The sequence below is a fragment of the Ipomoea nil genome, unplaced genomic scaffold (assembly GCF_001879475.1).
Source record: "Ipomoea nil cultivar Tokyo-kokei standard unplaced genomic scaffold, Asagao_1.1 scaffold2144, whole genome shotgun sequence".
Classification (NCBI taxonomy): Eukaryota; Viridiplantae; Streptophyta; class Magnoliopsida; order Solanales; family Convolvulaceae; genus Ipomoea; species Ipomoea nil.
This window is the reverse complement of record NW_017618572.1, coordinates 2,470,684-2,485,438: the sequence shown is the minus strand read 5'-3', so window position 1 is coordinate 2,485,438 and position 14,755 is coordinate 2,470,684. Positions and strand designations below refer to the sequence as shown.

The 14,755-nt window shown below is 32.7% G+C and overlaps 1 protein-coding gene across 1 annotated transcript; it reads right to left on the bottom strand.

The window, feature by feature from the left end:
• Positions 1 to 1,770: 1,770 nt before the first annotated feature.
• On the bottom strand, positions 1,771 to 4,746 carry LOC109148527. The gene is made up of 2 exons (XM_019296270.1): positions 3,831 to 4,746; positions 1,771 to 2,311 (listed from the first exon to the last, which is right to left on the bottom strand). The coding sequence occupies exons 1-2, from the start codon at positions 4,163 to 4,165 to the stop codon at positions 2,251 to 2,253; spliced, it is 396 nt and encodes a 131-aa protein (XP_019151815.1). The 5' UTR covers positions 4,166 to 4,746; the 3' UTR covers positions 1,771 to 2,250.
• Positions 4,747 to 14,755: the final 10,009 nt, after the last annotated feature.

Here is a 14,755-nt window from a genome sequence, read left to right as displayed (position 1 = left end):
CAAGGAGTTGAGGAAATGAAAGGGTCAAGGAGTTGAAGAGTTTGGAGTCTTTTCACCCTATTATGAGTTTTGATATATATTACTCTGTAACATCTTTGTTTACTTATTTTTGTTATCCTACTATTGGCATCAAAATATTTAGGTGTGTTTGATTCGCACATGGAAATCGCAATTGGAATGGGTATCAAATACTTGGTAATTGTAATGGATTTTAGTGAAAGTATTTTGCATGTTTGGTAGTAGGGTAGAATGGGAATCATTATCAATAATGCTGTTTAATTGGTTATGTATGATCCTATAACACAACTGGAAATTATAGAATTTCCGACCACCTGAAAGTGATCTTAAATCAAGTCGAAAGCCTTGTTCCGACCACTTTTCGTATCCGAAAAAACCTTTGTTGCTATTTTCGATCACTTTTTGCTTTTAACTTGATTTAAGATTACTTTCAGGTGGTTGGAAATTCCATAATTTTCAGTAGTGTAATGAGAATAAAGATTTTAAAAATACAAGAACACAAAAATAAAGACAATTGATTCCAATAAAAAAAATAGAAACAAAAATCTAAAAGCACTAATCAAAGGGATGAGAAAGAATAAGGGAATGACTTACCCTTATTTTCTTTGGATATGGATTTTTCAATTAAAGGGGTATTTGAAACCCATAGTAGTGTTCTAAAAACCTATCAACCAAATCATACCAATCAGTGAGTGTGTGTGTGTGTGTGTGTGTGAGATTCCAATTTCTATTTACTGTCAAATAAAGCGACTCATTCTATTTAAACCTATTATCATTACTATTCTGATTCCAATGTTTGAACCAAACACATCCAAAGTTGGACTTGAAGGGATAAGGAGCAATCGTTATACATTACACCACGACGCGCGTAGCACTGTGCGCCGCGCGCCTCCCAAAACGACGTCGTTTTAGGGTCGTTTTGGGAGGCGCGGTAGGAAGTTGCTGTGATTACGTGTATTTGTTCAAACAATTATGTGTATTTGTTCATACAGTTATGTACATTTTTTATACAATTATGTACATTCTTTTTATATAATTATGTACATCCGAATCAGAAAATTTGTGTGTATTATGTTAAAAGTTGATGTGTATTATGTTAAAAGTTTATGTTTATTATGTATTATGTTAGATTATGTGTATTATCTTTTAAAAAGAGTATGTATAAATAAATAAATAAAACGACGTCGTTTTGCATCTGGGCGTACAGTGCAACGCGCGCCGTGGTGTAGGATATAAATTGCCGATAAGGAGATATAGTACAAAGTGGGATAAGGCCTAAGGTGGTTTGGGGGGGGGGGGGGGGGGGGGGAGGGGGGAGAGTAGTGGGGGTTTGGAGGGTTGGGTTGAAGAATCCAGATAGGAGAGATTGAGACTTTAGGGGGTTGGTCATAAAGGTGAATACTCGTGAGAACTGTGAGTGAGAACAAGGCCATGCGCCCCTATAATGGGCATCGCCCACTCCCACATAGTGGCGGAAGAAACTACTTTCACAGTTTCATAATCTTTATATATAGAATCATGCTTTATTCATTCCGTTTTGTAATCTTTATATACGAGAATCGTACTTTATTCATTCGACCATCTTTTTGGGTACGTAGACTAATTTTCAATAAACATTGTCATTAGTTAAACATGAATTCAAGTGATATTTATGGTACAATGATGTTCAACATGGCCAGCTCTTCAATTAACTACAAGAAACTAAGGAAAAGAGCAGAGATGAATATGCAGAATGGGTTAATGCAAGTCAGCTTGGTTTGAACTGTAATCATTTTTATTGCTAGAAGATCAGAACAATCAAGTTTGATTACAAATAAAGATTGCTCTGACCCCTTGGATCTTGGTACAAGCTAACAATTATCTGTTTTGATGAATGGTGACCAAAAGATTCTTAATAAACTGAATACAACCTGATAATTGCAGAAAAATGATCTCTAAGTAAGCTTTCGGCCGCATCAAACAGCTAATATAGAAAGCGCACAGGACAGTCGGGGTTTAGCAGCCGAAGGTCTCGGATTGCAACTGAAGTCTGTGGTGGATAGGAGGCGAGGAAATTTAGTCATGGAATATCTATCAATGTAGGGATATAGCAGCCCAAAATCGGTGAAAAGACGATGGGCTTTAACCTTGTACAGCTCTTCTGATCTCCAAATCATAACCCGTTACCATTGGGAATATTGAGGCCGATTTTCCAGCTACTCTTGTTTCTTGTCAGCGCTAAGGGTGTTGCCATCAAAGAATAATGCAAAAACATTGTCGGTTTTCATCTTCGTTATCGGTGTCTCCTGTTTCACTGCACACACATTTGGACTAAAATCAGACAGAGCAAAGGAATCATCTTTGGAGTATTAGATTCTGCTTCAGAAAGATAAAATGATTCCTTGCAGAGTTACAGACTTGGAAGGACCCTAAAAGCGTTGTGAAAACTAACGTCTTGGTTGCTTTATGAAGCTTAGAGTCCTCTCAATATGAATGTGAAGCAATCATGTGAAAACGCACTCATATGCATATATAGTACATTTATATGGACTTCGGCTACACTAATAACACACACCTGTTTAAAACTTCAGAGATCTAAGCTACAAAAGGGCAACATTAAAGTTCACAAATCAAGAAATATTCAACCTACAAACAAGACAAGCAACGAGAACGGGTAGTGGAAGAATAAAAGCAAGCAAGGACATAACTTTGGGGACACAATCTCTTGAACCACACCCCGTACATGATCACCTACCAATCTGTCCGTCTCCCAAGCATATTGTTTCCTATCTGTACTACAAAGAAATTTACTTCACTTGCTAGCCACATTTATTTCCAAAACCTTGTATGGTTAAGGAAGAGAGAGAGAGAAAGGAAAATAAAAACACATTGAAATACCTAGAAAGGTTTTTAATGAACATTTAATGTGCCAATGGTCAATATCATCTTGTTTAGGTTGTAGCATAGTTACAATATGTTGTCTACATGGTAGCTCACTGGTTCAGTAGACAGTATTTGGGAGAAGTAGAAATAGTTACAATATGTTTCCTATAAGTTCTTGCTTACTCCAATGTACCCGTAATTAGACGAGCACTGAATTTTTAGTGTGCAAATGCACTACCGCTCAAACAAAATCCCGACCAGAAAGGCATCCAAAATGTAAGATGCAGACACTAATTGAGTAACTGGTCTCTTGCATTATAATTAGCAGCATCTCAATGTGGTCAATCAAATCTTCATATATCACTTGTCGCCTACATTACGAGTATTATCTTAACTCTTACAGATCCCTATATAACAGGGCATTCCGGAGAAATTGGAAATTGAAATAAGAACCAAAAAACTAGTTTTCAATTGTCAAACTAGAGCAAACCCATATAGTGTCTATGATCTTGCTATGCCAAAATCAAATTGCTGAGGGTGGATTTAGTATGGGTGAAAAAACAGGTTTCCATTCATAGCAGAACACCCTCTTTTCTAAATGCCTTTTTTCCACAAGAAATAGAGGCTCCCACTTCAATTCTTTTATTGTTTTCTGGTAAGTAAATGGCTCAACAGACAGAGCCAAATGCCGATGCACGCAAGGTATCTGCCCACTTTGGGCATAATCCCAACACTGTCGTTGCCAAGTTTCAAACCTTGGGTCTCTTCTCCCAAATATTGAACCAGTGAGCTAAGCCCGTACGGGGGCTTAATTGAAGATCTTAGTAAGGTAAATAGCAATGTGAATCAAGTTTTACTCCCAAGTAAGAAACAGTGAACATTTTCTATGCAAAACTATACATACAGAAAGCTTTAAAAGTAAAACACAGAAAAAACAAAAGAATATATACCTGGTTTCAAACTCCTTGATCTCAACCAGTTCTTTCCCCAAGTTATCCACCCATTGTACACTCTTCTTCTTCTCAATCTCCTTAGGGGCCTTTCTAATGCAGCTTCTATCCCCACCATTAATGGCAGCTTGCTTACTCCCCTGTACACTCTCTTCTTTAGCCTCACCAATCTCTCCAGAGGGATCACCAACAACAATTGAAGAAGGGGCATGGGGGGTATTTTCTAGTTTCAGTGGGGCTTGAGTGTAAAGATGGGCAGCAGAGGGCTTGCAGAAACAAATGAATGGACAGTGAATCTTGCAGACCAACACCCTCATCAAACCACTTTCCTTCATCAATAAGAGCTCATCTCAAACACACCCACCATATTACTCCATTGCAGATGAGATGAGGTCTTCAAGAATAAGGCACAAAGATCCAATTTTTGACTTCCAATCCTTCATAAAGCAAATAAGAAACCCCAATTTTCATATATGGGTGTTTCAAGAAAAGCAAAAAGAACTCAAATTAGTTAAAGTAGGTGACAAATTCCACCTGTGCTGACACACATAATAGAAATCCTTAAAAGCATCAAAGTTGTTGAGAACAATATTAAATGACCCGGATCCACAATTTAGCAGGAGAGAACAAAAACAAAAACTTGATGGGTTTTCTTCATCCAAGAAAAAGAAATCAAATTAGTTTTTTTTTTTTTTGTTGCTTGGTGTCAATGTAAATGTGAGCAAATTAAACTGGGAAAAAATTAGAACAAGAAAAGAGAGAATATAAATGAGAGAAACACAGATATTTGGAGGGTTGTGACAGTGAATCCCAAATTGAAGTAGAATTTTGTGTAGCTCTCAATCAAACAAACCTCATTATGTTATCCAGAAATTCTGATTCTTAAAGAGTCATACTGGTGAAGGAAAAAGACACATTTGTAGTGACATACTTTATGAGAGAGGAAAAGAAAAAAACATAAATATATAATAGCGATTCATGTGTCATTACTTGGAATGACCATCTTACCCTCTCTCATGGACCTAGATGATAAATCATTCATTTGATGATATATAAGTATATAACCCCACCACAAATTCCATTCCAAAAAACCAAATTGGATTAATGTAGGTAGAGCCGTGGAGGAATACTTCTGGTTTAATTAAAGAACAAAAAGGGTAGGGAAATCTTAGCTGGAAAACTTCTGCCATCTCCAAAAGAAAGGTATATCAAATTTCAGTGGCAATTGCCAAACCCAAACTCTTAACATTCCCTAACATGACAATTCTGCCCCTACAATTCTTTATACAAATATTTCTATTTCTATTATATTTCTACAAAATAATACATGACTTAGTTTATATTATATATTAGTAGACTATTACATAATTTAAGAATTAATGTTATATGGGATCTTTGGAGTATAGTGGTTTTGCCATATTTAGTTCTAAACTTTTAAATTGACAATTCCTGATCCTTAGACTTTTAAATTATTATCATACGTTATCCAAGTTAACCACTCATGGTCCTTCAACTTTCAAAATTTAACGAGAGTGGTCCTCTTGGAAGGAGCATGGGTGGTTAAAATTTGATAGTTGAATGACCCTGAATAGTTAACTTAGGACCACAAATGCTAACAATCTGAAATTCGAAAGATCACGAGTTGTCATTTGTATTGGCATTATTATTAACACTTATATATATAATAACATTGGCCTAATTAGTGAACCTATAGGATTTGCTTAATAAAATATTGTGGATTTGATTATATAAAATATTTTAAGAATACTCATAAATCATAATAACTTGAATATTCTAAGAGTATAAAATACACACTTGAGCATAGGCTTAAATCTTCACTTTTCCTAATTACTATTGCACTAAAATAATTTACTTTTTACATTATAAATGATCAACATTGCTGAAAAATGTGTAAATAGTGACCAATTTTTCAATCACCCACAAAAAGTGACATCTTTTTATATTTTTCGACAAAGCGTCGCGTTGGATGGAAAATGTCAGAATTTTCGACCACTATTACTCAATGGTCGATATTTTCGACCACCTTTTGAATAATGGATGAAAATATTTCAGTCTTTTGAATTTTTTTTAAATTGGCCTTTGTTTGCGACCACTTAATTGCAATCGTTATATCGTTCACCAGAGCGCACAATGTAATATACATCCTGCCCAAAACGACGTCGTTTTTATGTTAAGATTTTTATGTGTATTATGTTAAGAGTTTATGTGTATTACGTTAAGAGTTTATGTGTATTATGTTAAGAGTTTATCTGTATTATGTATTCTATTATGATTTTCGATCTGTACATTGAAAACAAAAGATTTTTTGTTTAAAGTTAACAACAGAAACGGGGAACGAAATTTCTAAAAAAAAAAAATACAAAACGACATCGTTTTGATCAGGGCGCACAATCTAGTGCACGATATAATTTACCTCTAATTAGGCGATCAGTATTCCCGAACACTTATAAAACGTGGTCGAAAAATTTCCGGCCTTTTAAAGTTTTTAAATTGATCTTTGTTTCCGACCACATTTATTGATAAAAATACCTTTATATATACATTCCCTACGTATTTTCAAAACATTCTTCCATTTTTTTACCCCCTTTTTCCCCTCCTTCTTTCCCCATTTTTCCTCCCTTCTCACTCTTTGTTGTACTTAAAAAATTGAGCAAAAAAGTTTATGCTTACACTTTTTCAGCTCTACCTGCCTCACCCAAAAAAAAGGAATCATTAACTCTTCGGGGAAAGATTTTGGCGTGGGTTTCGAAATAGAAAAATCCCTAAAGTGGGATACCAACCAGGGAAAGTGTCTTTGAAAAGGCGACATTCACCAAAGGGAATCTCGTCTTTAGCATAGGCAACAGTCTAATACAGTATTACGGAAAACAAATAAAGAATATACATTGAAATACAACGGAAAAGAAAAAAAAAAAAAAACATACAATGAAATACAATATTTTTAAAAAAATTCTTTGATTAGTATAATAATTAGTAACATATAATGATTAGATGTTTAACTAAATAAATAAGTAAATAAGTACTAATGATTAGTAAAAGTGAAACATAATTATAATATAATAAAATACAAAAACGGTTAACACTATTATTATCATATGTTTAAAGTTTGAAGTTCACCATACACACAGTCATTAATGAATTGAAATATTTAACTGACGATGGATAAATTTTTTCAACATGACATGGACCGATAACCATGAGTAGTACAACGTTGTCTTCCAAACTGAATAAAACCACATCGTCCTCCGTTGTATTAATATTAAAATGTGTTATTTCCTCCCACTGTTCTGTGAAAAAAGTTAAAGTTGTGTTAAAGTAGAGCTCTAGCTGTCGAGATCCAAGTACTATTTTAAGCATAGCATCAACAAACTCGTCAGAATCTTGACAATCTAGCTTTCTATAGAGACGAAACAAAGAAATGAATTACTAAATAATTGTTAGAGGCTACAGGTTGAATTAGAATATTATGTATTATCTCTTACCGCTCCAGGTTGGGAGAAATTCGTATACAAAGAACGACATTGTTCTACATGAATTGAATATGCTGGGGACAGAGCAGATTTCGCCTTTACACGTATTCGGTCTAAGGTTAAAAAAACGAGTAATTAATGGTTGTAATATGTAACATAAATTTTGGCGATGCATTAAAGTGTATAGTTACCTAGTTGATATGGTCGAGAAGGAATGTGGTACGCATTTGGGGGGAAATAGGGGTACCTCTTCAACATTCTCTCGAAAGTATAGCAAAAGGTTTCAAAAGTGAGGAAACCAGTATGTCTAAATAGCACCCTGTCCTCTGTTATTAACGAATTCGCACTAATGAAATCAGAAATTCCTGTAGTGAAGTGCATGTTTTCAACTGACACTTCGATTGCGAACGACGAACCACATTTCAATATCGCAGTAGTTGTGAAGTGCTGCATTAGATGTCGATACATACATTTTGGAATTTTCTAAAAAAAATAAAATAAAATAAGGGCGCAATAAAAAAAAAAAGTAATTGGAATAAAATATAAAAGAACGAAATATCGAAGTAAAATTGATAAATTTACCATGGACACACACGACCTAATTATAATAAAACCATACAATAGTAGATCTTGTAATACCCGACAAATGTTTTTTATCATTGCAAGCTACAAGAAAGTAAAGGAAAAAATAGTTATAAATACACATTATAAATATGAAATATGAAATGACTTACGTGAGGGAAGGAGTAGTGTTCGTAAGCCATGTTGTAGGATGTCATAGGTATAACGCTCTGCATCTTGAAAATTCTGAAATGCAATTGGATCGCACACGTTTAGTCCTAGCATTTTCATATATTTTACCCATGAAGGAGGTGCAAAACATATATATTGATCTTTTGATGTATGCTCTATAATTGCATACAATAATTTCCTTCCGTTTATTGTATTTGCGAAATAACGTTTCATATTATAACGTTGTTGGTTGACGCATGAAACCTTTAAAAATTCTACGAACATATCCATGATGATGGAAGAGAAAATTGGTAAGGAGTTTGGAAATGGATAAGAAGTTTGGAGCAAAATGAGAAATAATTGTGCTTCTATAAAATGGACGGATGTGGGGTATATATAATATAATTCGAATAACGCCTATGCCATAGGTGTTATTCGAATGCAATAGGCGAAATTCGAATAACGCCTATGGCATAGGCGTTATTCGAATATTGCCTGACAAATTCGAATAGAAAATTAGTTGATGACGACGGTTTTTGACGGGTCAGAAATTTGACTAAACGGTGCTTGCGTCTTACGGTATTGAGTTGTTTGATCATATGGATTGTATGCTTCCTCGAATGCGGTGCTACCAAAAGTTAAAGGTGTATTTAGTAAATAGAAAACATATTTTCTCGCACTATTTCATCATATTTTTTAAATTAAACAAATTATTTTTCAATTCAACCAATAATTTTAAAAATACTCTTTTTTTTCTTTTACTTGCCGCGCTCATTATTATTGTATGTTAAAATGAAAAACTAATTTAATTTTAAATATCTTTGTATTTTTTACTTGTAAAATAATATGATAACAAATCTATTTTCTAATGAAAAAAAAAAAAATTGTAGTAGATAAAAATTAAGAAAAGTGGACTAAACATGCCTTTAAAATCTTTTTCATTAATAAACCCATCGTAATAGGACCATACATGTCATTAATACTCTTACATTTCTACTCACAAATTTGTGATTTCTAATGTGACAAGTTTTAATTGATTATTGGTTAAACTATAACATAAAATAAAAAGGTAAAAAAAATTGATTATTGGCTGGGAAGAAGGAAGAAGAAAACTGACTTCTTCTGATTTCTCTTGCTGGGCTATAATGGCACGATTGTTTTCTTTGGCTGGGAAGAAGTGGTAGAAAAAGCTTGAAATAGGGTTATATTTAAGAGGAGAAAGAAGGTGGAGCGGATATCTTGGGAACCTAAATGAATAAATACGGTAGGTTGGGAGTAAATACGGTGGTTTACCGTATTTACTCCACCGTCTACGGAGAATTAATGAAAAAATATATCTCACCTAAGGGAAAAGCGAGATACCTTTTAGCTAATGTCGCCTATGGGAAAGACACTTTCCCTTAGACGTAAACCACTCCAAACATTTCCTTGTCACGAATCCCATGTTAGGATTCTTCGTCCTCGGAAAAATAACCCCCCAAAAACTACCATTGTAGATACTTTAATTTTCCTGACCCAACACAATTCTTTTTTGAAAAATATTTAGTGGACTCCTATTTTATACTCCTAACTTATACTCCCTTTCACATATTTTTGATATAAACAATTTTGTGGTTCCACATAATGAAAATAATCAATCTTTATTTACCACCTCAGAGAGTAGAAATAAGGTAGTAGAATTTAAAATTTCATGTAGTAGAACTCTTCTTTTTTTGGAGAAGCAATAAATATTTACATCAATTGGGTTGACTTGCTTTGCTGTGCATTACCTATGATACTTTATAACAAATATAATTTGTAAAAATATTATCACGTCCTACGTAAAAATATAGTATTTAAAAAGAGTTAAAAGTAATATATATTTAATCACTTAAATAACTTATTTAGACTTATAAATACACTCCTATTGTTTTTATTTTGACAATAAAACAATTTTATGTACAATAATATATATTTTGTGACTAGAAATAAAATTCTCTAATTGCATTGGAAAAGATAGAAGGATCTTCAACCAATACAAAATATAAATTGCGTAATTAATAATTTTCTCTAAAGTATTCAATTATACTTTATTGAAGCCTTTCAAATTTTATTTTGGCATTTTTGGTAAGTTTTGTTGACTTTCTTTTCTTTCTTAAAATAACTTTAAACTAGTGTTTCACCCGTGCGATGTTTGTTGCTAGGTATGTTTGTTGCTTTTTAATAATGAGTTAGAAAAAATTTAGGGAGTTGTCTCACATGGGTGGTCTTCAGACAAGTTTGTGATGTTTGATGCAAAAAGAAAAAGAAAAGAAAAGAAAAGAATGGTTTGATTAGTAAGACAACGTTTGACTTTATTGTGGCATAAGTTTGTGTTGAGTACCTGTTTTTAATTTGTTTTCACCCTAAAACAATAGTGCTTATGCACGTACTTACGTATACTTTTCCCCTTCCAACATCCTAAAGGAGGGAACAAAATACCCTAAATGCATGCTTCCGTAGACCTAACAACCTAACTTCTTCATTAATTGCATCCCTAGATAGAAATGGGGGCAAATTATTGTAGTCCACGTAGTGTTGTGTACATTTTTAATATATTAAAAATTACATTATTTGTGTACTGAATGTACATTATACAAAATAATGTATTTTCAATACTTAAATAATAATTAATATACTTTCCTTAATTAGCTTGGTTGGTGTGAGTGGCCGTGCACTCTCATCCTTAAGAGAGGTCATAAATTCGAACCCCCTCTCGTATGGAAAAATCAATTTGGTCAGCACTTTGCCCCTTAATTGGGCCGATCCTGTGCGAATGGGGATTAGTCTGAGTATGATACGGGCTTAATGGTGCATCTTACAGTTATGACCTACTCAAGATACCTCATAATCTGACAATATACTAAGTGTATATTATTTGATAGTATGGTTCACATAGTTATGTGGCCATGATCGCCTTTAGAATTGCATGGATGGGAGATAGATGAAGCTAATAAGTGTATGTGGTATCAATCATCAATTTAACCAACCAACCGAATGATTAACAGAGCCAATAAAGTGGGGAAGTTTTGCTTTATGGCCAAATTAAAGTTGCAAAATTTTTCTTTCAATCTTTCAAGTCGATCTTAGCTTTACCCTCCAATGTTGGGACCAAAGCATGTACCTTCGTATTTGATTCAGGAGGCAAAGTTGCTTTCTACTTGATACTATGTACTACTTCAACACTTTTCTCACACTCCATTTCTAAAAACATAATGTACTTGATTTTTGTCCATTTTTGTGTGTTAATAAATGTATATATATTTTACTTTAAATGTTGTACATTTTATTTTATTTGATAAAATTATCTTTACTATATTTTTGTTAGACGAAACTACCATTACATCGTTATAATTCCGTTATTAATTATATAATAATAACTCTATCACTATTACCGTACCGGCCATTCACCATACACCTATATCTATCATATCTTTTTAATATTATTTAATTATTTATTTTTATTAAAACGATCATATAACATTTACTTTAATTGTAGATTATATTTTAATTAAATATCTACGAATATTAAATCATATGTGTATATAATACATATATTATTTGTGTATATATACCAACCATATGTGATATGTTAGTGTTAGCTTAGTATTATAGATTTTCATTTATTTTATTTTCTGTAAATATAAATTGTCTACATTATTATTAAACAAAAATATAAACTCTTTTTTCTATATTATTCAAATATAATAATTAAAATGTATCAGTTTAAAAAATTGTGGAATATAATTTGATCTAATTTTTTTTTAATTATTTATTTAAAAATATTTTAGTATTCGGCATGAATTTTCGCGTATCACGGCTACAAAATGCTAGTGGTATATATAAATGTTCAAATTGTAATTTAACAATGTAAAGGGATTCTTAACAAATTTAATAATTTTAAAATGCTTTTAACATCAACTAAAACCATTCTTTGACATATAAAAAAGAGTTTAATACAAAAATGGGATGAGCGAGTAAATTTTGTAGAGAATATAGTATTACTCATGTTGGGGGAGGTCGAGAGGGTAAAATCTGACATCTTGTCACCAACTTGTTGGAAAAAATAGCATTAAAATGATATTTTGAGTGATTATTTTGTGGTACAAATATATGTGGGATTCACTTCCGATTTGGGCCGGGTCAAGGTGGATTCGGGTTCTTCGTAGTGAGACGAAGAATTTGATATAATGTACGCTCAAAATGGGTAATAGGTGAATGAGAAATTGATTCTCAAAGTGAACCTATTTGAGAGAAGTCAAATTAAGCTTAGAAAGCTTAAAGCTTAAAATTAAGCTTAATTAGTGTGACAACATGAGTTGTAAGCTTGTGATTAAGCTTTGGAAAGCTTAAAATAGTGAAATAGGAATTGGGACGAAAGTTTGCATGGACGAAAGATGCTACATGTAATTAAGCAAGTTTAATTAGTGAATTAAGCTCCTTTCGTGTGAGCTATCTTTCGTGCTGCACGAGTCAATGCTATGTGCATTGATTCGTGCCACACCGTTTCGGTACTTTGCGGACCATTCGGGTATGGTTTTCAGTCCCAATTCGTTAACCTTTCGGGTTTGTACGGACTTCTCGGTCACTCAGATATTTGAAACGGGACGTTATGGTCGGTACGAATTAATCGGATATTAAGTTCGTGACCGTTGATATTATTTCGATAATAAGTACGACCGTTTCAAACGTTATAATTCAATTTTTAAATTGAATTTATGTTGGTTAATGTGTCATAATAATGCTATTAAGTACCAACCTCCTATATAAGAGTGTAGTGGGAGTAGAGGTTTTTCACCTGCATAGTAAGAGACAACTAGTAAGGGAAGAACACGAGAGTACACAACACACAAAGATAAGCACTTTTTCTTCTCAAAAATTATGCTCCTACTCCATTCTTGAAGCTGTGTTTTGCCCGTGCTCTTGTTCGCCGGGTTCGTTCGTTTGGGTGCTCAAACGTCGAACCGTTGTACGTTTTATCCTGGGAAACCTAGGCCACAACGCTCCTTGCACTTTTGGGAGGTGGCAAATAAGGTTTTAAGGAAAGACAGACACTTTGCCTAACTCGTACATTTCTTTCTTTCTTCTTCTTTCTTGTTTTGGATTATGCTTTTAAGCAAAAATCCGTTCTTTCTTGTTAATTTGGAATTATAATCTAAGGATTATATTTTCTTTTTGGTTGATATATATTGGTATATCTTTTTCGTAGATATACATGTATATATAACCGTTGGGTCCGTTTATATATATTTGTGTGTATATATATATTTCGGATATAAATCCAATAATATTTTATATATATTTCGTGTGTATATATATAAATATTATTTTACGGATATTAAATCGATTGTGGTTCATTATCACCAACACAACTTGCATTCAAAAGGTGGCATTGATTTCAATTAAAGTATAAGGATTAAAGTTACACATATGTCACGAACTATAGCTTTGATCCAGACAACTTAAAATGACGTCAATGATTTATGCTTATAATTAAGTGTACTTTGGATTAGGGCAGGCCCGGGAAAAATAAAAACAAGGGCCTTTAATATATATAAAGTTAAAAAATTGTATAAATTAATTGTAAATAATTAAATGATAATTTTAAATACTTAATAATAATCATCCTTCTTGAGATGTATTATTGTATTAGTTTTTTTTTTATGTGCAATGTACAAAAATAGATGTCAACAATCACTATTCCAAATGCAGAATCGATAAATTCCATTCATATATAATATCCAGCAAAATCACATACGAAAAATAAATCTTATTAGGAAGATTTTGTTGACGAGTTCGATCAAAGTAATCTTTAATCTTTTCCACTTCGTCCATATAGTTTTTGTCCAAATTTATTAGGATTTAATATAATTAGTGACGCTAATAAACTTTGTGAACAATTGGAAGTTTGTAACGTTGGTAGACAACTCCTAAACTTGTGAAATAAAACTTTCCAAATAAAACAATTAAACTATAAAACCAAGCAAAAGAGAAAAAGTACAATAGGAAGCCCTAAAAAGGGTGGTCGAGAGGGTAGAACATCACTTTCGTATCTAAAGGTTACGAGTTTGATTCTTTTCAACACCCTCTCAATCAAACCCTTCGCAAACAGCGTTCTTAATATAATTTACATTTTTATGTAGTTTGCGAGCTATTATACAAGAGTAATGTTTACCCAATGCACACTCTCGTATAATGAATGTGAATTTTCCTGGTCATCCAAAATAATAAAGCATTAAGTATTATAATAATAATAATAATAATAATAATAATAATAATAATAATAATAATAATAATAATAATAACAACAACAACAACAACAAACAAACAATGCCAACAAATTAAACAACTCTTTGTGAAATTGCTTGAGAATGAAGCATATTAGATGTCATGAAGTAGGAAAAAAAATGATATTTTCTCTAATTAAATTTACCTTCTAAATTCTAATGTTTATAGTTTACTTCTTTGACAACAAATTAAAGTCACTTATACTTGTTGAATATTCATGAATTAGCTAATTACCCCTTTGATGGTTTTATGGGACCTGAATCTATCATAAATCGGATAGGATATACGAATTGGGGATAGAAAAATAATGATATTATTATTGTTCGAACACTAGGCCCAAACAAAGTACGTAGGATATACGAATTGGGGATAGAAAAATAATGATATTGTTGCTTG

Coding starts and splice junctions, on each gene's coding strand:
- LOC109148527 (XM_019296270.1), bottom strand. CDS start 4,165: ATGAAGGAAAGTGGTTTGATGAGGGTGTTGGTCTGCAAGATTCACTGT. Junction 2,312..3,830: donor ATCAAGGAGTTTGAAACCAG/GTATATATTCTT, acceptor ATGTGTGTGCAG/TGAAACAGGAGACACCGATA.